The 22,278-nt window shown below is 40.3% G+C and overlaps 1 protein-coding gene across 1 annotated transcript in view; it reads right to left on the reverse strand.

The window, feature by feature from the left end:
• Positions 1-12,475: 12,475 nt before the first annotated feature.
• IRS2 (insulin receptor substrate 2) overlaps positions 12,476-22,278 on the reverse strand; it is a 28,998-nt gene continuing 19,195 nt past the window's right edge. The window contains exon 2 of the mRNA XM_086880168.1: positions 12,476-14,917. Within this exon, the coding sequence (XP_086736294.1) occupies positions 14,913-14,917 (5 nt within the window). The 3' untranslated portion in view covers positions 12,476-14,912. The remainder of the gene's footprint in view (positions 14,918-22,278) is intronic.

The following is a 22,278-nucleotide window of genomic DNA, read 5'->3' on the forward strand; positions in this document are numbered from 1 at the left end:
ACTTGCTGCAGTCAAGCATTAATATCCAAAGTGTCACAAAAAACCCAGTAAAAAATGAATAGATTTATTGCCTGTATTCCAGGAGCCTGATGGAATGGATGCTGCTCACCTTTGACCAGAGAAAATTCTCAGCCAGAATAAGATTTTATTCATGGTTTAACCACTCAGAGACTTTAATTTTATAAACACTTTGGTCCAACAGTGAGGCCAAAAGAAGCAATCACATTTTTTTTCTGATTCAACATTGCCCTTCTCCCTTTTTCTGGCATTCAAAAGGTCCGTGTTGCTGCAGTGGAACAGAGTAAGGACCAGACCCATATTTGAGATATCCAAACCCCTTTTCCAGACACAGCTTTCTCCTGGGAGGGTTTCCCTGCCCAGTGCACTGTGCAGCTGCAGGTGGCACCTCAGGTGGCACCAGGGATTGCATAAATTCAAGGGGGAAACCCATGGCAGGGTGTTGGACAAGATGATCTTTAATGTTTTCTCCAATCCAAACCACTCCATGATTCTAAATATGCACAGGGGTGAAGAGAATGGAGGCCTGCCTATTCCAGTGGCAGTGCTGTCTGCTGGTTTAACTTGGGTGGGAAGGACTGTGCCATCAGAGTCCTTCCTTCCTGCTGTAGCCTCCAAATTCACTGACCTGTTTTGGAAGTACATCCTCCACAGCAACGTGCTGTAAACGTGTTAAGAGGCTGTTACTTACACAGGATATTTATAAAAGTGACAGCGTAAAGCTTCACAAACAAAATATACAAAACATATATTAAATGGGTTTATAAATGGTTTAAACTATGCTAATGCTGAGTATCCATTAGATATCCACTAGAACTCAAAAGGATGCATTTTACAAACACTGGATAACAACACATGATCAAAAATGGAAAAGGGACCTAGGTTAGGACCCTCACAGCCTCTGGCTGAAAAAGACCTAGTGAAAAATAAATGCCAAAAGAATTAATCTGATTTTAACAAACAGTTTAAATAATATATGTTTTTCTCAGCTGAGTTCTGGATAGCTTTTAATAAGGGGGAAAAAAACCCAATATTTTTCTGTGACCAAAAAGAGGCAGTCTGCTGGCAAGAGTTTCTGTAGAGTACATGGAAGGAGAGTGAGGAATTAGGCTGTGTTATTTTAAAAGGCTGCATTAATTCACTGGAACTATTATCAGGCTGCAGCACTTTAACTCTCAGGGGGTATTTTAATTTTTTTTCAATTCTTGCAACTTTCATATTTCCTAGTACCAGTCAGAAAAAATATTAAGTATTTCCTATGTGATGCTGATCATTCTTCTGTGCTTCTTTATTTTCCCAGGATGGATTGATCTATAGACAATCAACTACCTGGATTGGACTGCCTGGATTTACACACTGCCATTTGAATCACCTCCCTCAACCCACTGGCCACGCTGCTTTGGGTGCAGCCCAGGACGCAATTGGCTTTCTGGGCTCTAAGAGCATTTTTGGTTCATTGCCAGCTTTTCATCTATGTGAAATCCCAAGTTTTAGTTTCACAGGTCTGTTTTGAGTGACTTCTCCCAGTCTGTGCTCCTATCTGTGATTGCCCCAACCCAGGTGCAGCACCTTGCACAAAGTATTTAACACCTCTGCTTTCTAAACAACAGGATTTTCCCAGCAGACCACTCTGGGAGAGAGACAAAGAAAGTAGCACCATGAGACCTGCACATCTAGCACTTCTTCTTCCTGTCTCCTCCTTTTTTATCCCTAGAATTCTCTTTTCTTTTCTCTCAGCCTGTGGCTTACTGAACCCCTTCCTTCCAACCTGGCTTTCTGCTTGTCTCCTTTTTCTGGATATATGTCTTAACTTATCCCCACCAGTCTCTGTATCCCTAAAGCTCTGGTCCTTTTCCAGACTCATCCTAGCCCCTCACAACACCCTCCTGGAATATGGATCAGTGACATGGCTGGGGACAAGCAAGGGCACTCACTTCCCCATCATGCATCTTCACCACGCAGGCAGAGGACTGTGCAGGCTACCTTGATCTAACAGATGAAGGGTGTCAGATCAGAGGGGGTAGGGGTGGGGAAAGAGGCACAGAAGGTGGGTCATGTGGCTAGCACACCACAGAGCAGCAGACTGGTGCTGCAAAAGCTACACATGCATCAGCACCTAACAATTTTGGTACTACTTGATACCATGTGTGTTTAGAACTGCAGCAAGCTGCCTAACAGTGATGTAAATAGGGGATAGGGGGAGAATTGTTGCTCTTGTTTGGAATTCTTCCTGTATTCTAACTGGTTGTTATCTTCCCTTGTAGTGAGCAAGTGGAGTCGTTACTGTACAACATAAGGCTGACTATTAACTGACAAGTAGGCACACTAAATCTGCTTCTTGTCCCCTCAGGCAGTGGTCCCTAATTCTTGGCTCAGAGATGACATGTTGAACACCAGATTCCTCAGCGTTACTTGCTGACATCAGGGAAAGAGGAGCACAGCATCAGACATCACTTTTGGTGAGCTACTTGCTCGGAACATTAGCCCAGGCTCGCTGGGCTTCTCTGGGTTGGGGTTCTCTGCTTGGGATTAGACACTGGGCAAAAGACATCAGGAAGAGAGAATAACAGAAGATGGAAAAGGAGTTGGATGATCACAAAAATAATTTTGTCTGGTGCCTGAAAGCTCCCTCAAATAAAAACACAGACCCTCAAATAAAAACACTGGGCAATTCTTTGCTTTCAGTGCCTTCCACAGACTTCTTCCTCAGGTTCATGAGAAGACATGAACCATCTCTGAATTAATTATGGGCTCTTTGTGCCATACTCTACTTCATAAAGGTAACTGGGAAAGCCATATCTTTGTCTGACACAAGAAAGAAACAAAAAACCCAAACAACAAACTGAAAAAAAGTCTGGAAACATAATAAAGTACTTGAATTCAAACAGAGCTGCTCACCTGGCTTGGGATAATTCTTTTCATCAATTTATAGAGTTATCTAAAACAATCTGAAGTTCAGACTGGCTTCATACATCTATTTATGTTTTAGGTTTGATCAGAAAAGAAAATTTCCCATTAAATACTAGTTAGCTTGCAATCCACTGCTGAAGCACAGCCGCTGACAGACTGGAGATATTTCTCTGCTATATTCAGGTACTATAATGATGATTATCATTAGAAAGAGGCTACCTGTGCTTCTGGTATAAAGGGCAGCAGCATTAATGGCTATTCAGCAGGAATGAAGGGCTGTCCAGGCAAAGAAGACAGACACACAAATTAGTATCACAGGCAAAGTAATTCTGGTGAGCCAAATTCAAAGTGAAACATCCATTTATGGACATTATTGCAAACATGCTTGTGCCTGACACTCTCCAGATTTGGATTCTAAATTTTACACACAGATGAGTTAATTTACTGCACAACCCAACTGTGGCTAAGAGAGAGAGATGACTTTAAGGGATTTTTGGATCCCAACCCTACCTTCAGAAACACTCCCCAGGCAGGGCTAGCAATCTCATATAGGTCTCCTCTTGCAGAAGAGGAGGAAAAATACCTTTACTGGGCTTCTGCAACTACCTCTGCTGGGTCCTTGGCTCTTTCCTTCAGTGTGATGGGCTATTTCAGGTTCACCTCAGCACACTAAAGGTGTTCTCTCTTTCCTACTGAGTAACTTTTTAATACTCTGCAATCTCCATGCGTCTCTTGCTTGCGCTGTGAACTGAGTACCTGCAAGAGCACAGCTTGCCTTGCAAGTTGCCAAGGCTGGCCTGGAAACTCTTCCCTCCTTTTCTGTGCTTCGTGTATCCCTTTCTCGGTACGCAAATGTCAGCAGTTGTAACCCACTGTAGGGAGGCATCTGGCAGTGATGGCTGCCACAAAGGAGGAGGCTCTTACTGAAGATGCTCTGCCAGCAGCGTTATGCAGACTCCCCTTCTCAATTCACATTTCTTGGCACCTACACCCCTGTCTGACTGACTTTTAAATGGGCAAAGAGTCAATCCAACAGATGGGCTAAATGGCAGGCAACCAAGATGCTATGAATGTACATTGTCTGGGTGTGGGGAGTCAAATTGCCAGTCAGGGATATCCAAGTTAATGCCCATCACACAGCTATGTGACGACAGCACAGAGATATGCCACAAATAGCCACGTTTAAAATGTCTTCCATAACAGCAGCATTCATAGACAGAAAGAATACAGTAAATGGGTGTCACAGCTGACCATGCTTGGGAGGAATCCAGGAAGGAATTGTGATGGAGAGGCGAGTCCAGAGAAGAACGGCTTTCACAAAGTCACTGTTGCCATCCTCCATCATGACACCTTCTGGCATCATAGGAGATTTTTATACAGCACAAGGCAAGCAGCAGAGAAAGTTTATCTTTTGAGTCTCAGGAGTTCTTTAAAATTAGTACAAAATTCTACTGCATTACGTGTTTTTTGCTAAATGGCTCAATAAGCTTTGTATGGTATGTGGTGGCCTCTGCATGCATGGTATGAGCAGACCAGCCTAACAAGTCTAGTTACCAAGGAAACAGATTTTTAGTCTTGAAACATAGGTATTCATGATGACAGAGATCTTACAGTTTTTTGGAACATGTCTCTCTTTTGAGGAGTGAGCATGGAAGCTGGCATTCAAAATCCTCCTCGCTGTGGTCATGAGGCCAGTGGAAAATGTTGCATTGCTCACCCTGACCCACTGGTCTAGCAGAATTGGAAAAAGAACATGGAACAAAAGATCATTACGCATCATTGCCTAATGCTTTACCTTAGAAGAAAGCAAATGGGGTTGTTAATTAGACAAGGACTTCCTTTCTTTGAGGGAGCCAATCAATCACATTTTTTCCATCCTGAAATGAGGAGATTTTTTTTTTTTTAACATAAATCTTTTAAGCCTCAGTGCTATGGCTTTATAGGAAAAGGAAATTAATCTCAGCTATTCCCTGACAGAGTGGCATTGAACAGGAAGTGTCCTTCTTTCAGAATGTATTCATTAGTTCCTTCTCTCGATCTGACCTTGAATGCATTTGATTAAATGATTAAAATAATTTCATCCCAAAATGACAGTTTGTAGGACAAACTTAATTAAGCTCCAGGACTGAGGAATGAAAAAGCTTGTGCTATTCTTCTTGCTTTTATGAACTCCTATGCTTAAATAATTACATGAGGACCATTGTAAACCTCTGCAATATGTTGGACATCTGGCCTCCCTGATTCCCCTCTACCTGGAGGGCTCTCAGAGCCTAGGCAGACACAGGTTACTGCTCCCTACCTGTCTCACTGCCCCAGGCACTCTTCCCTTCCCTAAAAACAAAGTGAAGGGAGCAGAGTGCACTGAGAGCAGAGTCATTCTTTAGCATCTTCTCATTTCACAGCCCATCAAGGATACACAAACTGACCACAGAAACCTTGAAAAATCATTTGATGCATGTAACAAGAAGGGAAGGCACTCCACTAACTTCATTGTTGTCTCATCATTTAAAAATACAAAAAAAAAAACCCAACAAAGTTACACACTGTAGAATAGTGCAGTGAAAGCTGTGAAATGACTACTTTCTCACCACTTTGCTTGATGCACCTGTGTACACCATCAAAAAACCTGAATCTGATTTCTCTGCTAAAACAGCACCTCCACTTTTGGCAGTTGTGTAATATTAATGCAGATCAATATCTTCAGCATTGCTTCTTTAAATTTGTCAGGTTATCTTAACCTGGCAGTTATGGGGCTTAATTTGCTAACATTCACATTGCATCTAGTCCTTTTGCAGGGCCACTGGTGCTGGCAATCCTGGATATTTCACATAAATACACCATTTATACAAGGCTTGAGAGAAACTACAGCAGCTTGAGTATGATGCTCAGTTATAACTAAGGAATTGATTTGACTTCAGTGGGGCTGCATAAAACTAACTGCTAGCCAAACTTGGTTCAGAAGCTTAAAAAATTTAAACAAACAAACAAACAAAACAAACCTTTTACCACAAATGATATGTGGTTCATTTTGCAAACAATTACTGAGCTCACCAATATATTAATGATAAAAACAAACCTCCCATATTCCCCGGCCAACAGAATAAATAAACAGCACTAGAAGAGAAAAATTGCCTATGCAGGGTAAAGGACACACGACTAAATTTGAACAGGAAAAACATATTAATGAATGTTCTTTTAAGAGGTAAACAAAACGCTGGCTTCTCGCCAAGAAGGCATGCATGGCAATCAGGCAGGGGATCCCTGAAAGCAGAGCAAAGCAGCTGACAAAGCCTCTTTAGCGCTGTCAATGAGGCAGACACAATGTGAGAGATGGCACAGCGCAGGGACCAGCGGGAAGCTGGGAGTGGAGCCGGCCCGGAGGATGCCTGGGGCCACCTCCCTCAGCAGCTGCCTCTCAGGAAGGTGCTAAAACACCTCCAGAGCCCCAGTCCTGCCCTCCCATCGGGGAGAGCACGGCAGCGGTTCCTGCCGAGGCTGAGTCAGATGTTTTGTGACATCCCCAGGTGGTGTGGCTGGTTGGAGCGGGAGCAGCTTGAGTGGAGCTGGCAGATGATGCATCCATCCATCCATCCATCCATCCATCCATCCATCCATCATCCATCCATCCATCCATCCATCCATCCATCCATCATCCATCCATCCATCATCCATCCATCCATCCATCCATTATACATCCATCCATCATCCATCCATCCATCCATCCATCCATCCATCCATCATCCATCCATCCATCCATCCATCCATCCATCCATCATCCATCCATCCATCATCCATCCATCCATCCATCCATCCATCCATCCATCATCCATCCATCATCCATCCATCCATCCATCCATTATACATCCATCCATCCATCCATCCATCCATCCATCCATCCATCATCCATCCATCCATCCATCCATCATCCATCCATCCATCCATCCATCCATCATCCATCCATCCATCCATCCATCATCCATCCATCCATCCATCCATCCATCATCCATCCATCCATCCATCCATCCCATTAGTATCCCATTAGTTTGCCCGGTCCCAGCTGCCGGGGATGCTGCACACAGCGTCACACCGCTCCCACAGCCACCACCATAAAGGTTTCCTGTTTAATGATGCACACAGCTCTGCACTCAGCTGGAGGGGTTATTTCTTCCCTTGTAAGGCTCCTGAAAAACCTGAAATGTTAAAGGAGATACAAAACATCACACTTTTCTTTTGCTCGAGTCCTTCCAAAGCCTCCTTGCAGATTAGTGTAGTGAGACATGGGTTCAAAAGGGCTCTGCAGAGCTCTTGCCTTCACTACATCTCAGTTCCACAGATCCATGTGATGATTTACATAGACACACTAAGAGAGGGGCAGAACCAGTGCTTTGGGCTCTGGGACAGGAAGATGAAGTCTGATGGCTGACAAAAGCTGCAGGGTCACTTGAATTATCATTAAGGGAACATTCAGAGATACCACCTTGTAGATCTGTGCTCGAGGACAAGTCAAATAGTCACCCATTCATTAGCAAAACAGGACAACCAAGCAACATCCTCCAAATACATTGATATCTGACAAACTGTATGTGAATGCACACAAAGCATGAGATTTCGTGCATAGTAACAAGTAGGGTTTTGTCAAGAGTATCTGTTGATATCCTTGTGCTGCTGCTGCACAAGGAGAACCAGAGCATTTTTCTGAACAGTGTGGGAGAACTTCACACACAGTGATGATGCACCTCAAACTGAGATGGTATATCACTGCTTTATATATCAAGCTGAGGACAATCACAGTGTAGAACAACAGAATTTCTGGAATGTATAATTTTTCATAGAGCAGGGAGTTCAGTGGCTGGAAAGCATAAAGAGAAGTCCAAGCATAAATGAGGTTCTTCTGTCCATGGCTCCTGGATGTTTCTCCTAATCTGCATGCCTGTAAATGGAGAGCAAGGATCATGGAAATAACCTGGCAATGGTGTACTCCAGGTACATCACATAAATGTGATTGTCCAAAAACAAAAGAGCAAGTTTCCAAAATGAAAATTATGCTGTCTTGATTTTTTTTGTGGTGCCTCTTCTCTGGTTTGAAAAGCAATGGACTACAGCTGCCAAATTAGAAACTTCCTTTGTTTTTTATTCCCTTAGAACAGAAAAATGCTGGGGTCTGTTACCATCTGAGAAACACAGGCATAGTCAATAAAAAAATGAAATGTTTACACAGTGAAGGTCTTTCCTGTGAAATAGTAAAACCAGTATTTGATTTAAATAATATAGAACCCAGCACTGGGATATTAAACATGATGCATCACAGGCAAAGAAGGAAAACATTATTCCACTTCTGTCAAGTCTGTTACTAAGAAAAGACTCTACTCAAAGTAGAAACACTTTAATACTTGTTCTTAGATAAATAAGATTAAAATTTAACCTTTACTCTTATGAAACCTTTAGAGAAACATTCATTTATCTGCAGCTGAAATAAATACTGGATTGCTTTATTGATTCATTGGATAAAGGCATAGACCAGTCATGAAAATTCCACTCTGCTTCCATTGACACATTGAAACAGAATTTTAAACAAAAAGTCATTTAAAAGCAGTTTAGCCTTGAGAAAATGGGCAGTCTTTGTGAGGTTTGGCCTTCTAGAAAAAAAAAAAAATATTCTTCATGTATCCCACTTAAGAACCAAGATATTGATATGGAACAGCTTGATAGACATGATAAATAACTGACTACAATTACATTTCCTGAAGTACTGCTCAAAGGCAATCTTATCCCACAATGCAGAACAGCTTTTAGAAGACATAAGGTTTAAAAAAAAATGTATCAGAAATACATAAACAACCTCCCAAATGACTCTGAATCAGAGCTGCAGCTGCAGTAAATCACCATGAATGCAGTGGTGACATATTCCTAATCTGTGGCCACTGGGACCAGGGCTCCAGAGTTTATCTTTGTGCAACAGCTTGTGATATTTAAACTACAAATTGGCAGCAGTAAAAGGGCTACTGGTCATGTTGTAGCTGACCGATGTGAACTTACACCCCAGTGTCTGTGTCATCACAATACCTGATCCCAAGTGTGAGATAATTTAAGGCAATCACTGCTCCACAGGGAAGGGGTAAATACCTCATAGTTACCTCTGGATTGGATTGAATTAAGTAAAATAACAGATATGGCAACTTTGTTGCCTTGTATTCCTTATTTTCCCTTTATCTAGGTAGCTTGTTGAAGTGTATACCCATGACACCTTCACCTATGTTTATCACACAGCTCAAGTAAAGGCATAATACACCCCCTGTCCCTGCACTTTCTTGTCATTTTGCAGGATGGTCCTCCCTCTTCAACATCTGCATCTAAATCAGCTAAATTGCCAGGAAAGGGTCAATGATACAGAAATTACTTTTTCCCCTAGGAGTAACTGCTCTGTCAAATAGAGTTGTAATATATTGTAGCATAAGATAATTATATTGTGCCTTGGAGACCTTATAGGGGGTGGCAGAACACCTTTCCACAGTAGTTTAGTGTACTTGTTCAAAAAGCCATTATGCCTTGGTGAAAGGAATCTTTTTTAAGTAATTAGCAGCATAAGAGCATATATTAACTCTACACTTTTAAGGTCAGACTTTTACACAAGAATAGTCTAGTGGAGACGTAGCTAATTCATCCCTTATAAGTTTCATCAATTGATCTAATATTTTGAATTACAACACAACAGGGAAGTTTTGAACATGGCAACACAGAAGTTCACTTTTTGCAGAGAGAAATCTAAGTCATATTACAAGATCCAAGTCTGGACCCTTTTACTTGAACACATGTTGAAGTTTGTCTGAGGTAAAACAGTAGGCCTGGATGTTCAGCTCTGCAATATAGCTTACTCACACCAATGAATGAATTGTTCAGTGCACCCACATTTTCAGACAGGTTCATTATTTAATGAGAAGGAAAACTACTTTAATGAGCAGTGGCAGAAATTTTAAAGGTTGAGGTAGAATAAAATACTAATTTTTAACTGCTGTCAAATGTGGGAGTTAAATTTAACTGGTCCATCTGCAAAAAGCATATTTCCAACTAAGGGAATGCTGTGTCTTTATCTAGTCCCTCCTCATATTCATATTAATGGATGTTTCAAGGTGTGTCTAATTCCACCTTCTGCCTCCTCCATTTGAGACATGTAAACACAGCCTGATGTTTACATCCTCTTCTTACATAAGAGCTCATATTTTAGCAGTAGCGCTCCTCACCTTCTAGACACACCTACATTCAGTTTAGCACTTACTGATGCATTGTTACCATTGTGTTTATTACCCACTTTTAGTGCAGGGGAAAAGAGAACATGAAAAGAGAAAACACAAGGAGGCCCTTTAAAGAAATACTGAAGATCAAATGGAGTTCTCAAAAACTTTTGGCAGCCGTGCATTCAACACATGACACTATGTTGCCTAATAAAATGCAAAAAAATTAGGCCATAGCTCATGTGAAGCAATGTTATGTGCCATATCCATCCCACAGGCCATGGTTTCCCCATCCCTAGACTGAACATTATAAAATGTATGTTCATTCTGATATATAGATAGGACACATCACAATGATAAAAATATAATATATAAAAAAAAAAAAGTTAAAAAAAAAAGTTAAAAAAAAAGCCCAACTAGGATCTATCTTTTCATAAATGAATGATGACATTTTCTGTCCCTATTTCTTTTTTGATCCCTGCAAAAGCTGGCTGAAGCTGAAGTTTCTCAAGGTGGAGAAACTTCACCATCTGAAGCAGACTGAAGCTTTAGTCATATACTTAAAGATTTGGTCAGTGATTTGCCTCCCACAGAGCATTAAGGTTTTCACCTCCAGCCAAATTTGTTCCCTTTACACTATTCAGCAATGACTCTCCCGAAAGCAAACCCCAGCACACTAACACTACTTACAGTGAGTGCAGCAAGGACCTAAACCCTTTTATATCCCCATGGTGTTTGAGAATGGAAAGCAAGCTGGGATGACACCTGGACATGTATCAATCCTCCTCTGAACCATGTACCACAAAGAGCAAATGCAGGTTCTCAAGGAGGCTGGAAGCCATGGACTCCTTATCCTTGGGAAATGCAGTCACTGGAAAATGACTGAAGAGCACCACTTCCAAGTAAGTGGAAATGTTACTCTGTTTCAAAGCATCCTACATCACATCAAACTGCTGAGAGAAGCAAGTATCCAGAGGTTTCTCTTTTTTTGGGCTTATCAGAAATTGTACCTTCCAGAGAATCTGATACTGGATTTCCAGGTGTCTTGTCAAAGACATTCTTCCTCTCTGTGATAAGGTACCACTCTCATACCCTGTTGACAGCAGAAAAATGAAGAAGTTCTTTTGCAAAGCTGTTTCTCCAGAGCAATTTCAAAGACTGAAACAACTGATTTTTCTTGCCAAGGATGTAGGCACTATGAAACTCACAGTGTCCCATTTTCTGACCCCTAGAAAAGCCCACAGACAAGAAGATCAGGACAGATGACAGAAGAAAATGAACGTCTGCTCTTGAGGAATATTTACATTTATTTCTGCACTTTGTGGCTTATATGGACACTCCTATAGCCACAGGATTATCCTACTGCTGCAAGAAAGAGAACTGCTCTTTTCCATTCAAGCCACTTTCAGAGGAAGGATTTCACCACAGTGAGCCAGATTTTGTCCTTTAAAAGCCATCGTGTACAAGTATAGCTCTTGAACCATCCCCAAAACATCAGGCAACCACTTAGTGGCAGATGTGGCCAGAAGAATATAACATACATATCCCAAGGCAGGACTTCAAATGAGTTTGAACATGAAAGACAGTGAGTCTTGTCTCCTCCTTGCACCAGCAGTCCTTGCATCTGATCAAAGATATGTCGCTCAGACACTCTTGAGCTTAAGCAAAGGAGTTCTCTCCAAGACTGCTGCAAAACAGACATCAAGCTTTTTATGAAGCTACTGTTGTTGTCCCCTGCCCCTCATTGCCACATTCCCTGTCAGGAGCCTGAGCCACACCCATCACTTTCCTGGGTGCAAGGAACATTGAAAAAAGGTCTACTGTCAGGTGTAATAGGCATTCCTACTGACCAAAACAGACTACACTGAACCTGTGGTGTCTCATACTGCAGCCCAGGCTCCCTGCATGCAAACCAGCAGCAGGAAATAACTACAAATAGCATTAGGTCCCCACTCTCCTTGTGCCAGTGTGACTGTACAGCTTCCACAGGGCAAGTCTGTCCTCACTAAATAGGCTGCCAGAAGGACTCCCACAGTCTTCCACTCCCTTTTGAAACTGGAATTAAAAATTAAGATGATCTGTGCTTCTAGTTATTTCCTCAAATACACAAACTTCACTTGTATAAAACCAATTGTTTTATCCTTAAATGAGATTTAAAATTATTTCATGACGTTTCAGGAGTTAAAAGGAAAGCAAGTATGTGCAGTAAGATTTATTCACAGAAAGCATCTTTCCATTTGAAAGAGAGAATAAACCGATTTTATGTAAGCAACCAGAAAAATCCCCTTCACCCCTACAGAAAAGAGGCACACAAATACTTTTGCTCCTTTCATAAATAACGTATTTTATTGCATATGGCTATTAAGGAGAGCATCCATGATCAATACAGACTAAATACAATACACTACTCTAGTTCCATTTATTCTGGTCTCCAGCAGCATCACATTTATCCTTATATACAGCGTGTACATTGGAAGACACAGCAAGATAAGTTAAGTCTCTTGTCATATCACAATAGCAAGAAATATATTTAACATCTTGATATCCAGAAACAATACGTACCCAAAAAGAAAACACTGCTTAGTAACTATTAAGGTTATATAGCAAAAAATATTTTAAATTTAAGGTAAGTCAGGCAAAATGTACAAAGACCCAATATACATTGTGAAGTTTTAGCAAACATAACATTTATACATTTTGGTTCCATTCTGTAAACTAAATTAAGAATGTAAGTATTGCATATGCCTTTGTGAAATATACAGGATAGAGAATATTTTATTATTTTTCCAAGTTGGTTTTTTTTTTAAGTTGCTGTATGCAGTTTAGCCATTTGTTTTAGTGGCATGATTTCTTAATTGATACAGAGGGATATTTGAAAATAGAGGCGTTCAAAACACTGAATTCAGCAGGTACCACACTCAGTGCTGGTGGGGGTGGGGAGGGGTCAGACAGAAAATGTCAAAGGTATGCATGTTTTTTAGTTCCAGACTTTAACAAGCAGCATTTTAGAATGTTTTAGAACCATTTATAACATTAGTATTAGAGAAAAACTCAATCAGATCAAATATTTAAATTGATTTTAGATGTAATATTTTATTAACCTATGCATTGCTGTGATTTAAGACCCCAAAAATTACACTGAAAAATAAAGTGTGCCATGGAGTAGGAAGGGAATTAGTTTACATTCATCTTTGTCTTGTAATACAATCCTCAGTTCTAAAATTCAGCATGTAAGCAGGAAGACTGCATTGCCGTTCATTGTATTTGTAAGATGTTGACTCTTGTCTTCCCAAGAAAAAAAAAAAAAATCCCAAAAGAAGATAATGCATTGTCAGTAGTGAAGTACGGGTTCCACCAAGCACAATGATTAAAGAAAAAAAAAAAAAAAAAAAGGAAGAAAATGAAAGAGCTTCACATAACTTATAACTTAGTAATACTTGCATGTCTATCAGAGCAGGCACTGGCGGGGTACCCTTAAAATGTACACAAACACTTCAATCAAAGGAGAAGCAAGGTGGCAATGACATTCTGCTAGTCTGGTGCAACAGTTGTATGTGACTTTTGTGACAGTAGCTGCCACACTACTCAGATTTTCAGGCCACTGGAAATGTGATGCACAGTTAGCCTTGAAAAGAACTCAGGATAAGTGACTGCAATGGTTCTTCCCTGTAATAGTGCCTGCAGCTACAATGGTGCTTTCCTGGTAAAAGGCAAATATCAGGACTTTATAGATGGCAAGATAATACTGTGTTAACATTAGCTCTTGAATCTGCCCGATACCCATTATCATCCCTGCATTCCTAGCATGCTTATGTGGATTTTTGGTTACAAGAAATGCAGCTAAGAACAGTTAGCTGACAAAAGTGAGCTTGTAAATAGAAGAAAAGGCTTTTGCAATCTGAAGTACCTACATGAACACCTACATAGAGAGGATTAAACAAGTGTGTCAAAGGTACAGAGATACCCCTAATACAGATTGATGTTTTTAACTTACGTTGCTTCAGTTACACATTTTACACTTTTTAACTACTCTGAATCCTCTGTCCATGTCTGATTCACAGAGTTTCATCCCATTTTAGACTTTTCAGTGCCCTACTCAGGCTTTGTCTGAGAAGTAAACCCTGCAGCTAGTGATTCAAAACCCAGCAGCAGCAGCAGCTGTACAAGTTGCAAGTTCAGTAAGGCTGGCGACCGTTCTTGAGAAACTCAGCACAGAGATAAAGGAGTTCCTGTCGTACACCAACGCTGCAAATCCGGCTTTACTTTGAACTGAGGTAGTACTGTCGTAGGCTTGAAATTATGCCAGTAAATACCAGATCTTGCTGCTTCAGCAGGTGTTACAGAATCCCCTAATATGCCAGAGAATAAATACAGTTTGTCTTTGAAGAAAAAGAAAATGAAGGCATTGGCCATTAGTTAAAGAGGCCGGCAGAACAGTTCCTACAATTTAAAGAGCATCTCCAACTTCTGTCGAAACAGCAGCAAAATGATAACATAGATGCCATGGACAGGTAATGAGTTAGGCAGGTTGCCTTCCCTTCCTCCCAGATTTGTTGTACAGTTTAGCCCACAATAGTTAAACAACTGTTAGGACCAACAGTAAAAACAACAACAATAAAAAGTAAACGTTAAGCAGCTTCAGTTACCAAAAACAAAACCCAAAAAAAACCCAAATAAGCAAAAAGGTATATGCCGAGCAGCTTCTTTGAATGTTGTACTCTGTTGTTTGAGGTCATGACGAGAAAACTAATTCCTTCACTCTGAAAAGAAAAATGAAAGAAAGTCAATCAAAGCTGCAAAAAATTTTTCATTCATATATGATACAGACAACACAAAAAATACCACAGAGAGATTATTCAGAATAGGTTTTCATGTGGAAAAAAAAGCAGCTGTTCAATAATTGCTTTCAAATTTGTATACACCAGAAGGTATTGCAAAGGCAATAAAAGGGAGTGTTCCCCAATGCAACACCACTCCCTTTTTTCAGAACCTTTCAGCTAAAGCTCTTCAGGTCAGCAAACTGCAGGACACAGAATGGGTTGGAAAACCAGATGTAAAATCCCCCCACTCAAGTCGTGACCGTTTTCTTGCATCAATGGAAAGGAAAAGGCGTTGGAGAAAATAGGTAAAGCTTAACTCTCTTTTTGTCAGCTGGATATTACAAAAAGCTTTCCATTTCCAGACATTAAAAACAAGTTTGAGAAAAAACAAGTTACCTTATTTAGGGAAGAAGTCTACTAAAAACATAAGCAAAGTGTAGAAAGAACCTTCTTGTAATTTAGTTATTTGACTTACTAAACAACTATTATTCCAGAAGTAAAAAAATGAGTAGGTATGCAAAAGGAGTCTTCTCCCAATTACTGACTACAAAGATACTTTAAACAGTCAAGGTGAATTATGCAGTAAAATAGAAACTGATTACAATGACCCATTCTATTTTAAAGACTGCAGTTGACTCCTTTAGTGTTTCTACACTGCAAAGAATTATTGGATAACATGTGCCTGCCCCACAAAAGGACATTATTATTTATTAACTTACAGCATTAAAATAATTTGATAACATGGCCATTAAAAATCAGAATTTAATATTTATACCAATTTCCTTTGTTGTATGTTGTCCCCAAGTTTACAAGTAAAATGAAAATTTTAATTAGATGATGCATTACATGAGTTTCTCTAAAAACAAGTTATTTGGAACATTTTGGGAACAATGTTACTTAGAAAAGTCTATAGCTTTGACTGTATTGATACAAGAAGTCAGTATTCCTATTTTAATTCCTTTGGAGCCATAAAACTAAAATAAATTAGACACAAAACATGGATATCAAAGTAAGCCCAGTGCATATCTGTGCAAGTTTCAATCCATACAAGCCTCTGATAAAACAACACAAAGCCTTTTCCTTCAAGTTTACACAAAAACAAAGTCTGATGCATCTTGGCATATATTTAAGTCTTGCTAAATTGCTTTGAATCTCTGACAGCTCAGGTTTACTTACGGCATTAGTCCTACTGGAGCCACTATATGATCAAATACATAGGATATTACTTGGGATTTTATTTCATGCTACATCTTGAGATGAATTAATAGTTTGGCAAGACCAAAAGGAAAGTGCCTCATTCACCCCACCCACTGCCACTTATTTGCTGCAACTTTTCTGATCAGAAACTAAGTCAAATCTATCCATTCAATCTTCAGTAAATGAGCTTTTATTGTTTGTTCTGGACAGGTGTTTTAAATAAGAACTTGAACTGGCTTAGAATGCATCTGGGGGGGAGCTCCAAAGCTGCCAACACCATCCTGAAGGGCTGTATGGTTGAACATGGGGCAGGATGGACAGCTCTCAGATGGGAGCAGCAATTCCTCATTTGAGGAAGAAACACTTAAACCACTTTGTTCCCATTTTTGTTCAGGGAAGCAGCATAGATGCATCACGTAGTCAAACAAGCCAGCGTTCAAAGGTACATGCTAACTCTGTGTAATTGCTTTCCTCCTTCAAATGGAAACTAACATGACAACTAAATTTACATTCCCCAAAGTGAGAATGCAAATGAAAGCCAAATAAAATATTTTAAAAAAATAAAAATAAAATAAATTTTAAAAAAAATTAAATCCTCATCTTCAGACAGAGAAATTGGTGGAAAATGCAAAGAGGTATGGTTCCAGAAGTATGACAGTCTAGTGCAGATATGAGGGAAGATTATTAGCAACTGAGTATACCTGATGTTTTTCTTACAGTACAGCAGTCAGAATTAAACTGGAGGAGGTGAAGTGGCTGATGCTTCAAAGCACTTCCAGACTTAGTTTGCATGGTTTTGTAGGCAGATAACATGGTTGTGGGCACAAGCCTAAGACTTCATGATGCAATAAAGACATCATCCAATGAGTCTATAATGATGACCTATAACTCAAAAAAACACCCCAAACATAATCTTCAATAACAAAACTATTTCCTCTGAGTTCAATAAGCTTTGAATCATGTTTTGAATGAGCTTTGAATCAATACAGGAAAAAAATAACTACTGTTACCACTTGACCCATGTAATAGCAATGTCAGCTTCAGAGGAAGCTGAAAAAAAATTTCAATTTCCAAGTACCATGCCAAAGCAAAAACAAAAACTAATCAAACAAACAAACAAACAAAAAATCAATACCATGTTTATTTTTACCTCAGTGATTAGTATATTTTATTTATTTCAAGCCTCACGTCAACATTCCACTCACACAGAAAGCCACAGCAGTATACACCACCTTTACCCAGGAAGTCAAAATTCTTACAGAACAGGAACATATTCTTTGGTAGCTCCATTCCCCATGGGCATGCACTAATCAAAATACAAAGTCCAGCACTGTGTCAATACTGAGGTTTCCTCTTGGTTTTGGGCTTTATTACGAAAAGCATCCACAATCGTTGCCGAGTTTCCAAAACTACTTAAGTCATCTGATTCTACCAGCACTTCTCGGGGAATAAATCAGAGAATGAACACACAGACAAACTGCTAGGAAACTACCAAACACTCATAGACTTGCTAAATATACTGTGAAGAGAATACAGTGGTAAGTCAATTAAAGAAGGTCTACTCTGCTTATTAATTTTCAAAGTCAGTAAGCATCAAATACAATTTTTTAATAATTTCTAAAAACAATTCTCATCCGCTAACAAGCATGCAGGCAGAAAGATTTATTCATGTGGCTTGTGGCAAAACACGTTGCTGGTTATTCATAATCAGTAAATTTATTCCACTGGCAGTGTGACTGCCAGAGCACGTCAGGCATCGGACACAGAACCCCCAGCTCTGCTGCAGGCTTCTACCCTGACTCCAGGCAAACCACTCAGTGGTTTTATCCCTTTGTTTCTCCTCCCCATGTTGTGTGCCAAATCGATTAAGGCTGTGATTCTGCTAACTAACTTTTCCTGGAAGAGCCATCCCATTGATAAAACCGAACTGGAGGTTACCAACACGTACATCTGCAGGCATCAGGCCAGGCCATTAGACAGCACAACCCAAGGAACTGAATCCCATTCACAGAGAGGCATCTTTGGTACACAGACACCTCAGGGGAGATGTATGACCCCGGGCAAAGCTGCTGGCCACCCAGAAAGGGCCAGTGTACCCTCCACCAGCAGGTTACACTGCCCTCCCAGCCCTTTAGCCTTCTCCAGCACCGGGCATTGGTGGCTGAGCTCCTGGCAGGACATGGGTCAAAGGAACCCACACAGGTTGGAGCCTTGGCAGCACTGTCCCCACGCCCACAGCAGTCTGTGTCTGCCAGCAAGTGGAGCAGGGAGTGGGGCTGGGGGTGGGAAGGAACAGCACAGGCCTGATGGTGATAAACTCCTGCTGAGCAGGCACTGACAGCAACCAGAGTGGTCCAAGCCGAGGGCTTCCTTACTGCATCACAGGATGCACACGCATCACAAGGTCACAAACTTGGCCAAGCATCCAAATGCAGGTGCAGCCTGACTGCTGCCCAGGATGTTACCGGGAAGTGCACATGTCAGGAACCAAATCCTGACCTGGCTCCAACTCTCATTAGGCAATACAATGAATACTGAACATCATAGGTAACCCTGCTAAAGATAACAGAATAACTCATGTGCTGAGCTATGCCTTCCACGAGGAATTCCAGGGAACCTATGCTCCACTTAGCAGGACTACTCTTACCAAATAAATCTGAGCACAGACACTGTCAGAGGAATAGGTTTCAATCAGCTTAAGATACTCACTTTAGCAACACTTTGCAGGAAAACATGAAGTAGTGTGCTCTAAAAGTTTACAAAGCTCATGAATAGTATCCATCCTAACTAAAATGTTTCCACATTTGATGAGAAAAACAAGTTAAACCATGAAATGAAAAAGCCACATTATTTTTCTTTTTTAAACAATTCATGGTTGATCGTAATTGGAAACACCCTGCACCAAGCAACTAGGCTCTTATGATATGTTATTCCACTAAGAAACAATACATGATGTTCAGATATGCCTCTTGTTTTATGAATTTAAAAAAGCAAGCATCTGGTCAACATAGATCCTTCGTGACAAATAATAATGATAAAAAAAAATCATTAAATTTCTTTACTGTGGTGAAGTAGGGATTTTGCATCCACAGTAATCTATATTAAAATGAGCTTCACAGTACTTTTAACTCTTGTGTCAAATGGTTAGAATAGTATCACTCTGAAGTGCATTAATATAACCAGGGGGAAAGATTAACTTTTAAAGTGGGAAAAAAACCCTGCTAGATTATCTGGAAAAAGATGTTGCATGTCAGTACCTGCAAATACCTTTTGGGTTTATATGCCCAAGCATTCTGTCAAGAGGTTACAATGTTCATCTGCTGTCATGCACAAATCCCCCATAATTTCTAATGAGCATTAACTTTTAACCAAAGGTACTAAGAAACAAAATTATTTGTATTTGATGCCATACATTTACATGATAAATACTTATTTTACCTATGATCTTGCGCTGGAGTTTAAACAGTTGAGTCTACAGAAGAAATACACATGAGAATGTGGGCTATGCTTAGGTGACTCAGAATTTGATATCATTTGTGTTTCATGTAATTTTGTCAAGGTTCTTATACATTTTGTAGTACTAATATCTAAACATTAAAATGTAATTACGTGGAAAATAAAAGGATTAAATTTACAAATGTAATTATAATGAATTTATAGTGCTGGTCCAGAAATACATTTTCCATATCAACTATAATAAATATAGGCATTTCTAATTTAAAATTAAAAAACTAGACATGCTTGTTTTTCCCAGGATTAATTTAATACAGCTGCAATTATATCTCTTAATTTCAGAGCTAGAGCCAATGTGTACTATTAAACAAGTTTGTATAGATGGGATTTAATCCCATTCTTAAGGATAAAATAAATTAGACAGAAACCCCTCAACACAGTACTCTCTGAAACATTTCAATTAGCCTCTCTCTTGCAAGCCGGGTATACAACCATTCAGAAGCACTGCATGAAACAAAATCAAGCAGCTTTCTCTGAGTAAACAAAATGCTAGAAAACAAAAATGTTTAGTCCTTCTGCCTTTCCACTGGGAGCTTGTAAGAAGGACAGAAACACATAGGCAGAAGCAGGTGTGGAAGATACATAGAAAATTTGCCACTGGAGAGATTTCTCTGTGGCAGACAGTCAGAGGCACTGCACAGAACACACACAGCATTTACCAACATGGAACAAGAAGTCATGCTCCTGGTTGATGACCATTGTCACACATGTGAAATTGCCTCCCACCTTATGACCATCACACTATTCCCATACTAGTGCAGATTCAAGACCCAACAGCACACACATGTCCTCAGTGTGGCTGCTGGCATGAATTTACAGCTCCGCTCACTACAGCAAAGAGAGAGCACAGCTGTTCCCAGGTACAGCCTGCCAGCAGTGTGGGAACTCCAGCAATACCACTTTGCACACAAAGTGAGACTGGAAGTTTCTTAAGAGACAGAATTTTTGCAAAACAACGTGCTCACCCTTCCAAGTGATGAAGAGCAAGGGTGGAAGGGATCAGTGACTAACACACTGAGCTACCTACCAACCCCATCTCCAGAGACACAACAACAACTGAATCAGCATGCCTGCCCCAAAACCACATACTAGGCAATACTCAGCTAAATTCTACCAAACCCTGTGTGTACCTCTGCATTTCTGACCTACTCACCTTATGAGGAGCCAGCCATTCCAACTCCTTAGTCAAGGGAAAGAAACAGTGACTTTTAAGCAACAATTTTTCTGCCCTGTTTTATATTGGGCTCTGATGAACAAGAGTTCTGAAAGACCTCAAACTCTGTGAAGTACACAACTTGGTATTCGTTTTAGGAACAGAGATGATATCATTTTACACACCTTTACAATTGCAGGGAAGTTTGGTCAGCTGGGATGTCTAAGGCATATATGCGCCTCTTCTAATTTATATCAGTAGTCATTAACAAGGTCAGTAAGTTTTGACAAGGAAGAAGAACTCTTGTGAAGCAGAGCTTGATATTCTCACACAACTGCCAAATGAAATGCCATCAAAGTTAGTTGTACTATTTCCAGCAGGTAATAGTGAGGCGGAAAAGAAAAAAGAAAAAGTACAGCTGGACTTCTGGTTCAGAGCCACAAGTGAGCGCTTGACTGCCATTCTAGGTAACAATGGACAAATACCTAAGTTCAAGAACTGCTCCTGAGCCACTAGGCTGAAAACACATGCCTGAAAACACAACATTAGAGTGTTCACAAAGAGCTCAAAAGTATGTTTTTTCCCTCTCCTACTTGGGATAAAAAACAATCTTTTCCACTGGTTAAACTGAAGAAATACATTAGAAACTTTAATATTCATAGAAACAGGGATAAAGACTCATGTACGTTGTGGGAAGTCAAGTTCAGTCCCCTTTCCATTACAGCGGGTATCGAAGTATTCCATGAAAACAAATGCAGTCAGAAAGAACAAGACAACTCTACAAAACAATATATGGTTAAGACATGCCATAAGCTGGTGAGGGGGAAAAGGTGACTGAGATCTTTTCTCAGCCAGAAGGGTGCTGGACACTGGTCAGTCCTGGGTAAGTACTCTTGTCTCATAAATATTGTGGAGAGTGGAACAGAAACACTACATCCAGGCACTCTTTCAAAGACTAATCCCTGCCTCCATCACTGCCAAATGGGCTTAGGCATCTAGTGTCAAAAGAGGCTTCGGATTTACAAGAGCATCCTAGAGAAAGACATTTACCTTCCAGAGAGCAGCATGTTTTAAAACACAAGGCTCTCCTCAACTTTCACAGTCACCACCCTCCTGTTTTGTAAACTGATGTTCAGACAGCTTACCAAGGAGACAAAAAACAACTGGCATGACATACATTCACTAAGGTATCGCACCTGCCACCTAAACACACTGGATGGTCACACGCTAGATGTTAGCTGGCTGTTGCAGAATTTGGACTTTCAGGTTAGGAGATACATCCAGAGAAGTACATCATCTTGCACAAGAGATACACAGGGAGAGAACTGAGAGAAAAAGGAAGCAGGGGAGGCATAAGAGGAACAACCTGGCATGCACAGGAAGGCAACCTTCTCCCTACAGCTTTCTCACCTTTGTCAATGTGAATCTGTCACAATCT

Source organism: Cyanistes caeruleus, chromosome 3 (genome assembly GCF_971803275.1).
Source record: "Cyanistes caeruleus chromosome 3, bCyaCae1.hap1.1, whole genome shotgun sequence".
NCBI classification, from domain to species: Eukaryota; Metazoa; Chordata; class Aves; order Passeriformes; family Paridae; genus Cyanistes; species Cyanistes caeruleus.